Source organism: Mirounga angustirostris, unplaced genomic scaffold (assembly GCF_029215605.1).
Source record: "Mirounga angustirostris isolate CCGP_5_RB_7025 unplaced genomic scaffold, mMirAng1.0.hap1 SCAF_13, whole genome shotgun sequence".
Lineage (NCBI taxonomy): Eukaryota > Metazoa > Chordata > Mammalia > Carnivora > Phocidae > Mirounga > Mirounga angustirostris.
Window position 1 is genome coordinate 8,029,849 of NW_026991721.1, and position 13,744 is coordinate 8,043,592.

At 50.9% G+C, this 13,744-nt stretch overlaps 2 protein-coding genes across 2 annotated transcripts in view; both read right to left on the minus strand.

Moving 5' to 3' along the window:
• FERMT3 (FERM domain containing kindlin 3) overlaps positions 1–1,035 on the minus strand; it is a 21,363-nt gene extending 20,328 nt beyond the window's left edge. The window contains exon 1 of the mRNA XM_064576254.1: positions 897–1,035. The gene's annotated coding sequence lies outside the window, so the exon portion shown is untranslated. The remainder of the gene's footprint in view (positions 1–896) is intronic.
• On the minus strand, positions 1–12,882 carry STIP1 (stress induced phosphoprotein 1). Its single transcript, XM_045893423.3, has 14 exons — positions 12,727–12,882; positions 9,437–9,646; positions 8,813–8,954; positions 8,514–8,655; positions 7,685–7,853; positions 6,579–6,705; positions 6,387–6,489; positions 5,985–6,105; positions 4,918–5,014; positions 4,654–4,778; positions 1,596–1,632; positions 1,279–1,382; positions 897–1,069; positions 1–489 (listed from the first exon to the last, which is right to left on the minus strand). Exons 1-14 carry the CDS (start codon positions 12,733–12,735, stop codon positions 417–419), a joined length of 1,632 nt encoding a protein of 543 aa, XP_045749379.2. The 5' UTR covers positions 12,736–12,882; the 3' UTR covers positions 1–416.
• Between the last annotated feature and the right edge of the window lie 862 nt (positions 12,883–13,744).

A 13,744-nucleotide genomic window follows, 5' to 3' on the forward strand; every position in this document is an offset into this window, starting at 1 on the left:
TATAACCACGCCCGACTGGCTTGTTTTATTGGAGAAGGGCACGTGGAGTTAACAATGTGAAGACAGCTGGCCCGGAGGTTGGGGGAGAAGAGCCTCCCCTCCCCACACATGCCCACTGCCCCAAATAAAAAATAACCAACTATGGGAGAGCAGCTGAGACGGCGACTGAGGGCGGGGAAGGGAACAGGGAACCCGAGGACAGCGGAAGAGACCATGCGTGTGCTGGGAGGGCCCAGAGGCAGCGGCGGTGCGAGTAACGTAATACGAGTCTCTGTATCTTCCACATAGGTCTATATAAATATATAGAGAGAAGTTGTTCACTTTCCCCTGCTCTCCCCTCTGCTCCGCGCTGCTAGCTGCGGTCCCAGCTCCTCTTTCCACATGAGGGCAAAGGGAAGGGGATGATGAGCAAGTCATCACCGAATTGCAATCAGACCCACATCCATCAGCTTCTGGATCTTCTGTGCTATTACAGGATTCTTTAAGTGTCTAATGAACAAAAAGCAAAGTTATGAGACACGAGACTTAACCTAAAAAGGTCTTATTTGCTCTCGGAGCAACCCCAATGCAAACCCTGCGGAAGGCCCAACAAGGAGGCGGCCAAGCAGGAGTCCTGGCTAAGACGGCTCCGCGGAGGCCTTGGCCCGCGGGCAGCACCGCCCCGCCCCGCACGAACCGCGGACACAGCTTGAAGCCGAAGCCGCTCTCCCTGCAAAACTGGTCTTTCCAACAGACCGCTCAAGCGATCGGGGCAAACACAGCCACGAAGCCCTTCCAGCTCACCAGCTGCGGCCCGCCTTTTCAGCTGTAAGCAAGCCATACACAGTAACCCCCCCAGAGCTTGGGCCACTTCGCAGCTCACCTTCCCCTCTTCCGTCTCCCCCAACTCCACTTACTCGCTGAGCGCCTGGGGGTCCTTCTGCATCTGCTCCAGGATGAGCCGCATGGCCGGGTCACTCATTATCTGCTGCACCTCAGGGTCGGCCATGGCCCGTCGCTTCACGTCTTCGGGGCTGTCGTGGCGGTTATACTGGGCCATCATACAGCGCTGGTAACCGTCCGCCGCCTCCTGCCTCCCAGCAAAGCCAGAAAGGGGCGCATGAGCACTGACCAGTTCGCTGCTTCAGCAGGGCCAAAGTAACAAAGGGAACTGAGAAGGGGGGAGACAGACAGACGGAGAAACAGGCAAGAGGCAAGCAGCAGCAAACCAACACCGAGAAGACCCAAAGGAGAAATGGAGGCAGGGGAGAGCCCCCTGGCGGCCAAGAGCAGCCCCACCTTACAGTTGGAGTCCAGATCTAAGGCCTTCTGGTAGATGTCCATGGCTTTCGTGTAGTCCTTCATCGCCTCCAAGGCGGCCGCTTTCCGGGTGTAGCCCTTGACTGCAGAGAAAGGTGAGGCATCATCAGAACACAGCTCTGCAGGATGCCACTTCCACCTTCCCATGGGAACCCCAACATCTGTCTCGCCCGCGGATGCTAGGTCCTAACGGCCACCAGCCCCGAGACAATGGGGGGGGCAAGCACGTCCTCTCCCACTCTCCATCTCTGCGCCAGTGTCGAGGGACGGGGGAGGAGTGGCAGAAAAGCACTTACTGAAGGTGGGCTCTAGCTGGATACATTCCTCACAGTCCTAGAAAGGAGAGAGGAGAGAAGTGAGGCTTGAAGACAGACTGATCATTTGGAATAAGTGAACACTTCACCCAGACCCACGACAGTGTCCTTGTCTTGCATCCCGAGCTGCTGTTAATCCAGGCACCCGGGCCCTTTCACAGAAGGCCTAGCAGAGGAGGGAGAAGCGCAAGTCAAGTGAAACCATGAGGGTCGACAAACCCAGACTACGGACCACCCCACAGAAGACAAGTGGCCCGGACTCTTCAAAGAGCTGAGATTATGGAAAAATCCGCAAAAGGTGGGGAAACTTCTAGCTTGAGAAATGGAAGAGGACATGCACGCAAACCAGATGAAATGCACGGGCCTCGATCCTGACGGCTTTACCACACAGTTTCAGTTAAGTGGGGAAATCTGAAGAGCCCCACATCACCCGGCCTTACGCTCTTTGTCCCTCTATTGCCAGGAGCTAATGACACTTCAAGAAAAGTGCACTCAGGAGCTCAGACGTGGAGTGCCAAACATATCCCACTTCCTTTCACAAATGGTTCGGCAAAAACACGTCCATGCTCATTGCTCAAAAAGGTGGAGGACACACAGGCGTTCGGGTGTTTTTGTTTGAAGTGCCTATGAAATGGAAAATTCTGGGGAAAAAAATGCCATACACTATCATTTCACACCCAGACCTACTTCCAACTATTCCGGCAAAAAGCTAGCCCAGAAATGGTTCGGTTCCTAGCTGGGGAAGTACCACTCTCCCTCACAGGTGACCACTAGGCGAAATGACCTGGCTTTGATGTCCCCCTAAGCCAGACAAGGGCCCAGAAGATAGTGGCATCAACAACAAAAACTAGCATGGACTCAGGTACTGGGGTCTCTGCATGGGTCACATTGTCACCTTCCCATAAGGTGGTCCAGACTTGGGGCGCCTGGGTGGCTCAGTTAGTTAAACGTCTGACGTCGGCTCAGGTCACAATTCTGGCGTCCTGGTCTCGGGCACATATAGCTTCCTGCTCCGTAGGGAGTCTGCTTCTCCCTCTGCCCCTCCCCACACTCGTTCTCTCTCTCCCCTCCTCTCAAATATATAAATAAAATCTTTTAAAAAAAGATTTTATTTATTCATTTGAGAGGGAGAGGGAGAGAGAGGGAGAGAAAGAGAGAGAGAGAGCACAAACAGGGGAAGATCTCGGCAGAGGGAGAGGAAGCAGCAGACTCCCTGCTGAGCTGGGAGCCCGACCATGGGGCTCAATCCCAAGACCTGGAGATCATGACCTTAGCCAAAGGCAGACACTTAACCATCGGAGCCACCCAGGCACCCCTCACACATATAAATAAAAAAAAATTTTTTTAAAGAGGTGGTCCAGACTGGACATTGTATTTATTAATTTTTTTTAAAGATTTTTATTTACTTATTTGACAGAGATAGACAGCGAGAGAGGGAACACAAGCAGGGGCAGAGGGAGAGGGAGAAGCAGGCTTCCTGCCGCTCAGGGAGCCCGAGATGTGGGGCTCGATCCCAGGACCCTGGGATCATGACCTGAGCCGAAGGCAGACGCTTAATGACTGAGCCATCCAGGCGCCCCTTGGACAACATTTTAAAAGTCATCTACTGATCAGCACGGATAGTCATCTAGAGAATGGTTTAAAAATCGCCAATAGAAGCACCAGACAGTTTGCGTTCGAGAGAGCAGTGGGGACTAACTCCCTTCATGGTGTCGACAGAACTACACCTGACCATGCCCAATGTGACCGAGAACAGCACACCTGCTAACTGACCTAATCAAAAAGTGAGGGCAGATGGTAAAGCCGCTGTGGAAAACAATACCGTGGTTCCCCCAAAAAATATATGAATAAAAATAATTAAAAAATTAAACCTTGAACTACTCAGTGACACAGCACTTCTCCCAGAAGAACTGAAGTTGGGGGCCCCCAACAGAGGCCACATGCCCCCCACCACGGACACAGGACCCCAGCAGCCGCAAGGGGGGAACCACCAGTGCTGCGGACGGAGAATGGAGGAGGGGGACAGGCGGACCATGGCGTGTCCGTGTAACGGAACAGCACTCAGCCTTCAAAAGGAAGACGACATGGTGCTCAGTGAAATGAGCCTGACACGAAAGTACACACGCTGGCCAGTTCCACTTACAGAAGGTCCCTAGAGGGGCCACATTCACAGAGACAGAGCAGAACGGCGGCCGTGAGGGGCCGGGGGAGAGGGAACAGGGAGTCAGTGTTTAAAGGGTGCAGTTTCAGTTTGGGAAGATGAAAAGGTTCCGAAGGTGGATGGTGGTGAGGGTTGCACACAGTATGAATGCACTGGAGACCACTGACCTGGACGCTCAGAAGGTTAGAATAAAAAAGGGGAAGGGGAGAACAAGAACAACAAAGAAAAGGAATCTATCATCAGGAAAGGTGGAAAAGGATCCACTTTTCTTTCTTTCCTTTTATTTACTTATTTAACAGGGCGAGAGAGCACACGCAGAGAGAATGTTAGAGAGAGAGAAGCAGGCTCCCCACCAAGCAGGGAGCCTGATGCGGGGCTCAATCCCAGGACGCTGGGATCATGACCTGAGCCGAAGGCAGACGCTTAACCACCTGAGCCACCCAGGTGCCCCCACTTTTCTTTCTTTTAAAGATTTGAGAGAGAAAGCGCGTGCCTGAGTGCACAAGTGGGGGAAGGGGAGGGCAGAGGAAAAAGCAGACTCCACACTGAGCAGGGAACCAACTCGGGACTCGATCCCCCCATGCTGGGATCATGACCTGAGCCCGAAGTCAGACGCTTAACCAGACTGAGCCACCTAGGCGCCCCCAAGATCCACTTTTCCAAATACTCCCAATCACTAATATAACTCCACAAGCCAGGACGGAGCAGACGTCAGGCTTGCATTTTACAAAACTCACATACACACACCACCACCTTGACTCTAAGATCAAAGTAAAACCATCAAGCAAATGTTGATGAAAATAGGAAAAAAAAAAAACCGCATTCCTCACGTACAGGTCATTGCCATAGTGCCTGCTCCACATTCCCAGACCTGCCCACCTTGAGCGCCAGCTGAAACTCCAGGAGTTTGGTGTAACAGGCAGCGCGATTGCTGTACAATTTGGCATCTTTTGGATTCCGTTTGATGGCTTCTGTATAATGCTTCATGGCCTGGGGATAGTCCCCTGGATAAAGGAAAAAAACTTTTTTAGAAAGCAAAAAGCCACCCTCCCCCACACCAGGGACTATTTATTTAGCACACGGGCAGCCGAGGCACAGAGGATAGCTCTGGACGACTCCTCCATCACCTGGGCTATAATGTACCTTTCTGAAAACATTCATTGCCTTTGTTCTTCTCCTCCAACGCCAAGTCAGGGTTTATATAAGCCAGCCGCTCTTGTTCCTTCAGAATTTTCTCCGCCTAAGAAAAAATAATTCTTTGGACAATCATTTAAACTCTCATGAACATAAATATTGCACTAGAAAAATCCTGATGTGGATTTTGATTTCCAAAAAGTACTGTGGGCAACATTTTAGTTTTTGTTCAAAGAGCATGCAACTCTTGATCTCAGGGTTGTGAGTTCGCTCCACATTGGGTGCAGAGATTACTTAGAAAATTACATATTCATTATCAAGGTACACTGTGGGGTGCCTGGGTGGCTCACTGGGTTAAGCGTCCAATTCTTGGTTTCAGCTTAGACTGGGTGTGGAGCCTGCTTAAGATTCTCTCTCTCCCCCTCTGTCCCTTCCACCTCCCCTCACTCAAAAACAAAAAAAACCCCACACAAAACAAAAAAGGCAAGCAAGCCCCTGAAAATGATCCATGTGTCAATAACACAATTTTCTGACCAGTCTTGGGGCCCCTGGGTGGCTCAGTCGGTTAAGCGTTTAACTTTGCTCAGGTCATGATCCCAGGGCCCTGAGATCGAGCCCTGAATGGGGCTCCCTGGTTGGCAGGGACTCTGCTTCTCCCTCTCCCCCTGCCCCTGTTCACAATTTGTGTGTGCGCAAGCACTCTCTCAAATAAAATCTTAAAAAAAAAAAAAAAATTTTTTCTGACCAATCTTTTCATGAATAAAATCACCCCCCCCCCATAGTTTATGACAACTGGCACAATACATAACACTTTGGTTATGTAAGGTAAAAAAAAAATCTTAAGTTACAATAAGAACCATAACACTCAATGCACTGACCCTCAGCAGAAGGTTTAAATCTTGGCCGATAAGAAAGTACAGCAAACAACCTGAGTTATTCCTTATGTGCTATCGTGTGACAAGGACATTATATAAAATGACCAAAAACACTACTTAAAAAAACTTAAGGTTCACTACTAAGTAACTGCAACTATAAGGAATAAGAACTTAAAACATCCCCATTCTTTCCCTACCCACCTGTTGGCATTTCTTGAGCACATCTGGGGTTCGGTGCTCTGCCAAAGACTTGTTATAGAAATGGATGGCATCCTTGTACTTTTCTTCTTTGAAGTAGGAGTTACCAATTCGAGCGTAAGCTCTGACAAAAACAAGCAAAAAAGAATCTGCTAAGGGCAGAGCAGGGACAAGGTCAGCTCCTGCAGAGAAAAGACATCAGCAACTAGAAATAAGGCCCCCATCACCACTGGGACACTACGCCCTCCAAACACCTTTTGTCTCCATGCCTGCGGCCTCCTCTCCAGCCCACCGTTAACAGAGCAGGTGATGTGGCCAGCAACCCTCCTCCCCATGCAGGAAAATTTAAGTCTTGGACATTGACCCCTCCAGACCACTCGAGGTACCGCCGAAGGTCACGCGTACTTGGCAATCTGTCGATAGTCTTCTCGGTTTTCTCGCCCCACTTCGATGGCCTTCTCACAAAGCTCCCGGCATTTACTGTAGTCGCCCTTCTCGAAGTACACGGCTGCCAGGCAGGATGGTTAAGGAAGAGTCAGCCCTTGTCTCTCCCCAGGACTGCCTGACAACGCACTTACCCCTCGGCCTGGGCCTCACCTGCTTGATTGGTCATGTAAGTCATGTTGGTGGGGTCCAGGTCCTTGGCTCTGTCGTAGTGCTTCAAGGCCGTGTCAAAGTCTTTCTTCTTGTAGGCCTCATTCCCCAGCTCCTTCTCTTTCAGTGCCTAGATGAAGTGTGGAAGGAGTACTGAGCAAATCTAACCCAGATGGCAGAGAGCGCAAGAGCTTGGGACCTGCCCCCGGTCCCGTATAGCACGTACGACCAACAGGTCACCACATCTGCCGGCATCTTCTCAACCAGCTGTGAACTGAAAAGTGAGGGGCTGAGTGTTGGAATGGAAAATTAAAAACTTTCATCTCCACTTCCTCTGAAGTGCCCCCCTTTCCATCTACTCTCCTGCATTTTATCAGAAAGCAGAGAGCTTCTTTGGGGGAGAGGAAATCTCTCCAGCCTGCACTAACCTCCAAGAGGACAGCAGCTCTGTGCCCGGTTTTACTGGGAGAGGCTGTGCCAAGGCGGTTTCTGTCCCGCGGCCTTCTGGGGGTCTCAGTTGTCAGGGAACAGCGGCAGGGGGGTGGGGAGAGGATGAAACGGGGCTGGCCCGGTGGCAGCAGTCTTCAGCAGAGCTTGCTACCACCCACATCATAGGGCCCTTTTCCAGCTCTGAGACACCCTGAACAACCAACGCTTACCCATCTGAAGGTGCTAAATTTGGCAACAATCTGCTGTTCCCATTTATAAGAAGGGAAATAAAATCGTGTAAGCACATGCCTCCTGCTCTGGAAGACTGTGTTGCTAAGTGGACAACTTTCAACTACACACCACATCCGACCAGAAAACAGGAGCCTAAATTAGATGGGTGTAGACAACATTTCTCTGGATCCCAGCGAGGACAAGAATCACACACAGAACTTTACTGGCCTGCCCCAACAGCCCCCTGCTGCAAGTCTCTGAGATACACCATTCTCATGAAATCGCCTGGCAAGTCAACCTTTTAACATACTGACCATTCTGGTAACAATAGCACCCGGACGCTCAAAAACTGTTACAGCCGCCCCGACCCACAGTGCTCCTGCCTGACAAGGACTGCTGGCTGACTAGGTTGTTTAGGAATGTGTGACAATAAGGAGGAAAAACAAGACCTGCTTCTTATTCTCTGGAAGATCTTCTTCCATTGGCTCTGGCTTCGTGTCCTTCTTGGGAGGAGGAGGTGGGGGAGGTGTTCCAGCTTCCTCCTCCTCATCCATACTGCCCAGATCGACCCCCAGCAGGACACTGAGAGTAGTCATGATCCGGGGATCTTGCAGTTTCCTAGCATTGATTAAAAAAAAAAAAGAAAAGAAAAGAAAAGAAAACCACAATTATTTTTCACAACTAATTTTAAACCCCCACTGACTGCTAAATCTCAGATGACTGCATACAAGAGCTTCTCCTCCACAGAAAAACTGCTGGATTCTGCACTATCCACGAGGTACCACCAAGAAATACCCTATCCTTCGACAATCCATCTAAAACGAGGTAACAACTGTCAGATTTATTTCTTGAAGGCAGAAGATACACAGAGAAATGAGTTATAGGTATACTCCATCTCATCCAGCACGACTTAAGAAACACATCTTTACACCTGACGCTCTTCTCAACCACAAGTTTCCACTCCAACGTACCAACAGACAGCATCTGGTGTGCATGGAAAGGATAGGGTGGGTGCCAGATCAGAATTAGAGTAGAGCAGTGAAGAGGCATAGAAACTTAGGAAAAAATTCCAAATTATTGTGATGTATGTCCCCCTTGACCCTTTCTAGAACTATAAACAACCAACAAACACTACTGCTCGTTAGAGAAAAGTCAAAGACAGAAACACTGCTGTGTGAGTGAGGGACACCCTCCTCCCCCTATGCCCGACCATAAAAATCCCAGGAAGCACAATGTCCACGTCCATTTCCAAAGACAAACCATGCTGCCTTGACTTACGTGCCCAGGTCGGATGGCTTGTTTCGTAGTTGCTCTATCAGTTCCCGGTAGGTAGGATCAGCGAGCAGCGTCCTTGTCCTGGGATCACTCTCCAACTTCTGGTACAGATTGGGCATGTTGAAAGGGTTCATGAATTTCCGCTCTGTTCCGAACAAAGGAAAGCACGTTACTAGAAATCGGTTCCCTTGAGCCATGATGCCCCTGTAGTCTATAAGCCTGACATTTAGGCGGGGAGCCTCAAAGTTAACCCTGTTTAAAAAAAAAACAACAAAAAACCCCAACAGTGTATTGGTGTCTACCTGCCAACCGGGCCTCCATATTCTGTAAGCCCTCTTTGAGCTGAGGATTATTTGCTTCATGTTTTAAACCCTCTTCGTAGGTTCGCTTGGCTTCTTCAAATCGGTTTAAGAACTCAAGAGCCGCTGCTTTCCGTGAATAGCCCTTAAACCAGCAAAAAAGGATACAAAACAAAGGACATCTAGAGGTAAGTCCAGAAGATGAAATCTAAAGAATCTGTTCTACATTTCATGGGACAAAACGGGTATTCACGCGAAGACCAAAGAACAGGAGGAGAAGCACATAATGCCAAGATTGAGAACGAAGAATCCAGACAAGTATCAAAGATGCTCACCCTCCCCACCTCAGCTTATCTTACGACCCAGGGCTGTCCGTTTCTCTGGCAGCATTTTCTCTCTCAGCAGTACAAGAGATAAGACCCGTCTCAACAACGGATGGTATCTCAGACTTGGCGACCTGTACCATCAGTCTGAGGAACACACTCAGGGAGGAGAATGGACGGGTAATCAACTATCCGTTTACAGGGACACACAACAAGCCAGGTCAGGAGGGCCCAGTATGCAAAAACGGCGTACCAGAAGGCGTACCTGTGAAGTCCGAAGAGCCCCAGCGCGCCCACAGCTTACCTTGGCCCAGTCAGGCTTCAAGTCTACGGTTTTGCAGCCATCCTCGTAAGCCTTCTGGTAGTCACCCTTCTTGGCATAGGCCGCTGAGCGGTTGCTGTAGAGCACGTGGTTCTGGGGATCTAACTTAATGGCCTCAGAGTAGCACTGTAGAGCGTCATCAATGTTGCCTGCACTCAGGGCCTTATTGCCCTTCTCTTTTAGCTCATTTACCTGACGGGGAAAAAAAGCCAAGGTACTTTTTCTCTCCATAACACACTTGCTTGGTCCCAATTTTCTAAGTGGCACTTCTACTTTTCTTCAGTTACCGACAAAGAAATTATTTTACAAACCAAAAGAGAAATCATTAATGAGTTCATTTACCATCTCCCACACCTTTTGGAACCTACCAGAAAACAGTAATTAACCAGGAAAAAAAGCCTGACCCTTTGCTCTCCACTAGCTCCAGTGTGAATTAGAATTCCAGCCACTCTTCCAAAAGTCTCTACTTAGGGCTGATGAAGGACACACTCTAGGACACACTCATGAGGTCCTTTCACGGAAAAACAAATTTGCCATTACAATGCCAAGAAGCCCAAACAATAAACCAAACACAGGCCGCATTGCTCCTCACAGAAGAGGGATTCACGAAGGAAGTGAACCAAGTGTGCTTGGACACACGCTCCACAACCCACAGGCTTCACGCCGGCTTCTCTGGGAGCATCAAGATACTCACCCATGGTCAGAGAAGAACCTATTTCCATTCGTAGGTGTGGTGATAGGTCACAGCATGGTAGATCACTGCTCTGTTCCTTAGTGAGTGAGAGCTAGCCCACCCAAACCAGTTTTGCCACATTTAAATATTATTATACAGAGTATGCAAAAAAATGAAACACTATCGGGCGCCTGCGTGGCTCAGATGGTTAAGCGTCTGCCTTCGGCTCAGGTCATGATCCCAGGGTCCTGGGATCGAGTCCCACATCAGGCTCCCTGCTCCTTGGGAGCCTACTTCTCCCTCTGCCTCTCTCTCTCTCTGTCTCTCATGAATAAATAAATAAAATCCTTAAAAAAAAAAAAAAACACTATTTGTGGTTTAATCTCCAATCCTCTCAAATATTCAAAACATGGTCCTAATTAGAGGGCTTCTCCTAACCAGGGATGCCCTACAAGAGAGGAGGGGCCACATCTCAAATGCAAACACATTTGGTGAGATCAAGCATGTAATCAAGTTACCAAATCATTCTCTCTCTGACTCTATCATCCAGCCCTGACCCACCACTGTTACATACTGATGCAAGTGATTTTGGAACCCTGAGGCACACCGATCGGGAACTTCCCTCCATTAACCAGAGATGTTAGAGAGACAACCTTGAGAAGGAAAAACTCAAAGACTGCCAAATCCAGCAAAGGATAAAAATCTTAGAACTCAGGAAGGAGACCACAAAGCAAAAAGTTAAAAACTCAGCTAGTATCAAGATGCAGCTGAGAACAGTTCCATGAAGTTCTTGCCTATCCTACGAAACATCATTTGCCAAACAGAGTACTGACCCGCAGTAGGTCAGGAAATCAAGTCTGTAGGCTGTGACCAGCACTTTAAAAGTAGAATAGAAAATACCAGCCCACGATGCACATAATAGCAAGCACTATTTTGTTAAATGTTACACAGTTGTATCTCTGCATTGATTCTAATATAAAAAGTACATTACACCCTGGGACTTATTTGAAAAATATTAAAAAAACATGTGAACACGCCAATCTGTCCAACTTGAATACAGATCTCCCAGTTGAAAATAAAAACCAAATGCAGAGAAGTCACATGGTGAATGGGTTCAGCAGTAGGTTCGAACACATCTGGAGTTAAAATGCCAGGTGGCCAGCTCACCAGTCATGAACGTTGCAGCCCTGAGTTTAGTCATTCATTCAGTCTCCCTGCACATCTGCTTCACCTACAATGGGCAGTTCGCTATAAAAAGTTTTTCTTATTTTGGTAACGGAGGGACAAACCCCTTTCTTAAATTTTTAAGTAATATGTTCCTCACTCCAGAAATCTTTTTCTTGTCTCTACTTTAGTCTACTTAATCCCAGATACAATTTAATTATCCCAAGTGAGCAAAAAACTTATTCATCCCCACATTTCCACTCCATTTTTTTTTTTTTTTAATTTACTACAGAGGCTCCAGATTTGATCAAAGCAGTAATGGCTATACCTGAAAAAAGCAACACTAGGCTTTGCAGATCACACCGAAAACAAGGGGCCGGTTTTTCCCCCAGATGAATCGCTACACTTCAATGAACAGCTTCCAACTGAATAAAATCTCTCCAGGCCGTTCACAACCTCCAGGCCGCGGAGGATATAATGAAGCCACTGAAAGCAACCACCAGCAGCTACAAACTCGGTCCCCTAAAAATGCTGAGCCGAGACAAGTAACTTCTTGCTGCTTATCTACATAGCCTAGATTTTCTACAGCAACCAATTCCTCCTTGTGTAATCAGAAACCAACCTTCCAGAAGTATCAGTCTTGAGCTACTCTCGAATCACATACACACAAAACCGAAAAGAAAGAAGAAAGGGAGGGGCGGCACATGCATCTGTAAAACACTGGTAGAGATGGAAACCGTTCCAAGGACTTTGGCGGCACCCTCCCTTTCCTGCATCAGGCAAAGAAGTCTGCCCGCCGCTCATCAAACCTTCACTCAACGCTCTTCCATCCCGGCCCTTCCAGATGCAGAAGAGTAGTATTTCCCCCCACCGGCTACTTCCAGTGTATTCGCGTCCCCGCTCCCCACATTCCTCCACGTTAACTGTGGCCAAGTACCCGGGGGCTTCTCCGTCGGGAATCCCGGCTCTCTCAGCTGGCGAGCCCCCGGTGTGGAGCCGGCCCTCCCCGCCTCTACGGAAGCCCCTCGCCCCCCTCCATCCCCCCCCCAGCACCCCCCCCACTGTCCCCCCCGCCCCCCTCCGCTGAGCCGACAGCCACCTCCCGGGAGGCCTCCGGGGCCCAGCCACGGCCTCTCTGCCCGCCGCGGGCCGGACTTCGGCCGAACTGTCGCCGGCCCTCCGGCCCTCCTCGCCGAGCCGGCAAGCGACGGGCGCTGAGTGGACCCGGCGCTCCCCGCGGCCCGGCCTCGCTACACTGCTCACCTCCCGCCCGGTGGGCTGCGGCCCTCACGGGCTCGCCGCCACCGCCGCTGCTCGGCCGGCCCCAGACCGCCGCCCCGCTCGGCGCCCGCCCCGCCCCGCTCCTCCACCCGCGGCTCGGCCTCGGCCGGTGTCCGAGCGGCCCCGGAGCCTCGGCCCGCCCCTCCCCCTTCACCTGCTCCATAGCCCAGCCCGGAACCCCGTTGAATCGACTCCGTCCGCTCCGCGTTCCCAACCGCACGCGCCGCCTTCTGGAACCTACTAGAAGCTGCCGGGACCCCCGGATCCCGCCCCTTCCTCGCCTGCTCACTGGTTGCGCTCCCCTAGGGGGGCATTCTGTGCTTCCCTACTATTGGCTTGAAGTCTAGCCCATCATCTTTGCTTCTCTGTCATTGGGCAGTTGAGAGTAATCCCCTCAGCCCTGCCTCCCCCGCGCCTCCGGATTGGATTCTCGCGGAAAGCCCCGCCCACCCCAGGCTCCACGATTGGAGGGAGGGGCGAACTTCTGCGACAGGGATTGGCCGCTTGGTCCGCCAATCGTGGCCGCGCTGGCCGCGCCCATTGGTCCCGTTCTTTCTGGAAATTTCCACTTCTCCCATTGGGCTGACGGACTCCGTGACGGCAGCTCCTTCAGATTAAAAAAAAAAAAAGTCGATTGGGCGGAGAGTCGCCGCCACTTTGCGCTGATAGGTTTAAATAGCCGCCCGTCAAAAGGCAGTGTGGGGCTTCACCTCTGCAGGGGTTTATGGGAGTCCAAGGCCACAGTCGCTCTGCCGCGCCGCGAGTCCGGCCCTGAGGACTCACTCCTCCCCGGCGGCACAGAGCCGCTCGGCGGTCCCAGCCGGTGGGGGTGACGTCTGGGTGGACCTCGGGAGAGCGCCCTGGCCGGGACGTCCCCAGAGCCCGCTTTCAGGCGCCGAGTGGTCAGAAATAGCGAAGGAGCTGGGGTTTGGGTGGACAGACCGGAATCTCTCCGTAGCGGGGCCCGTGACTCCCCGGGTCCCCTCGGTGGAAACGCACGTTCTGTGTGACCCGCTCGTGTCAAGGGTTTGGTCGTCTAGGGCCGTGGGAGGTTTCCCATCGTGCAGTCGCGTCTTCAGTGCTCCATGAGAGGGAGCTGCCGCCATTAGTGGGAGGTGCAGGGGGGCGGGGAACAAAGACGAGTGAGGTGCTTGCCCACCTGCTGGCGGCGG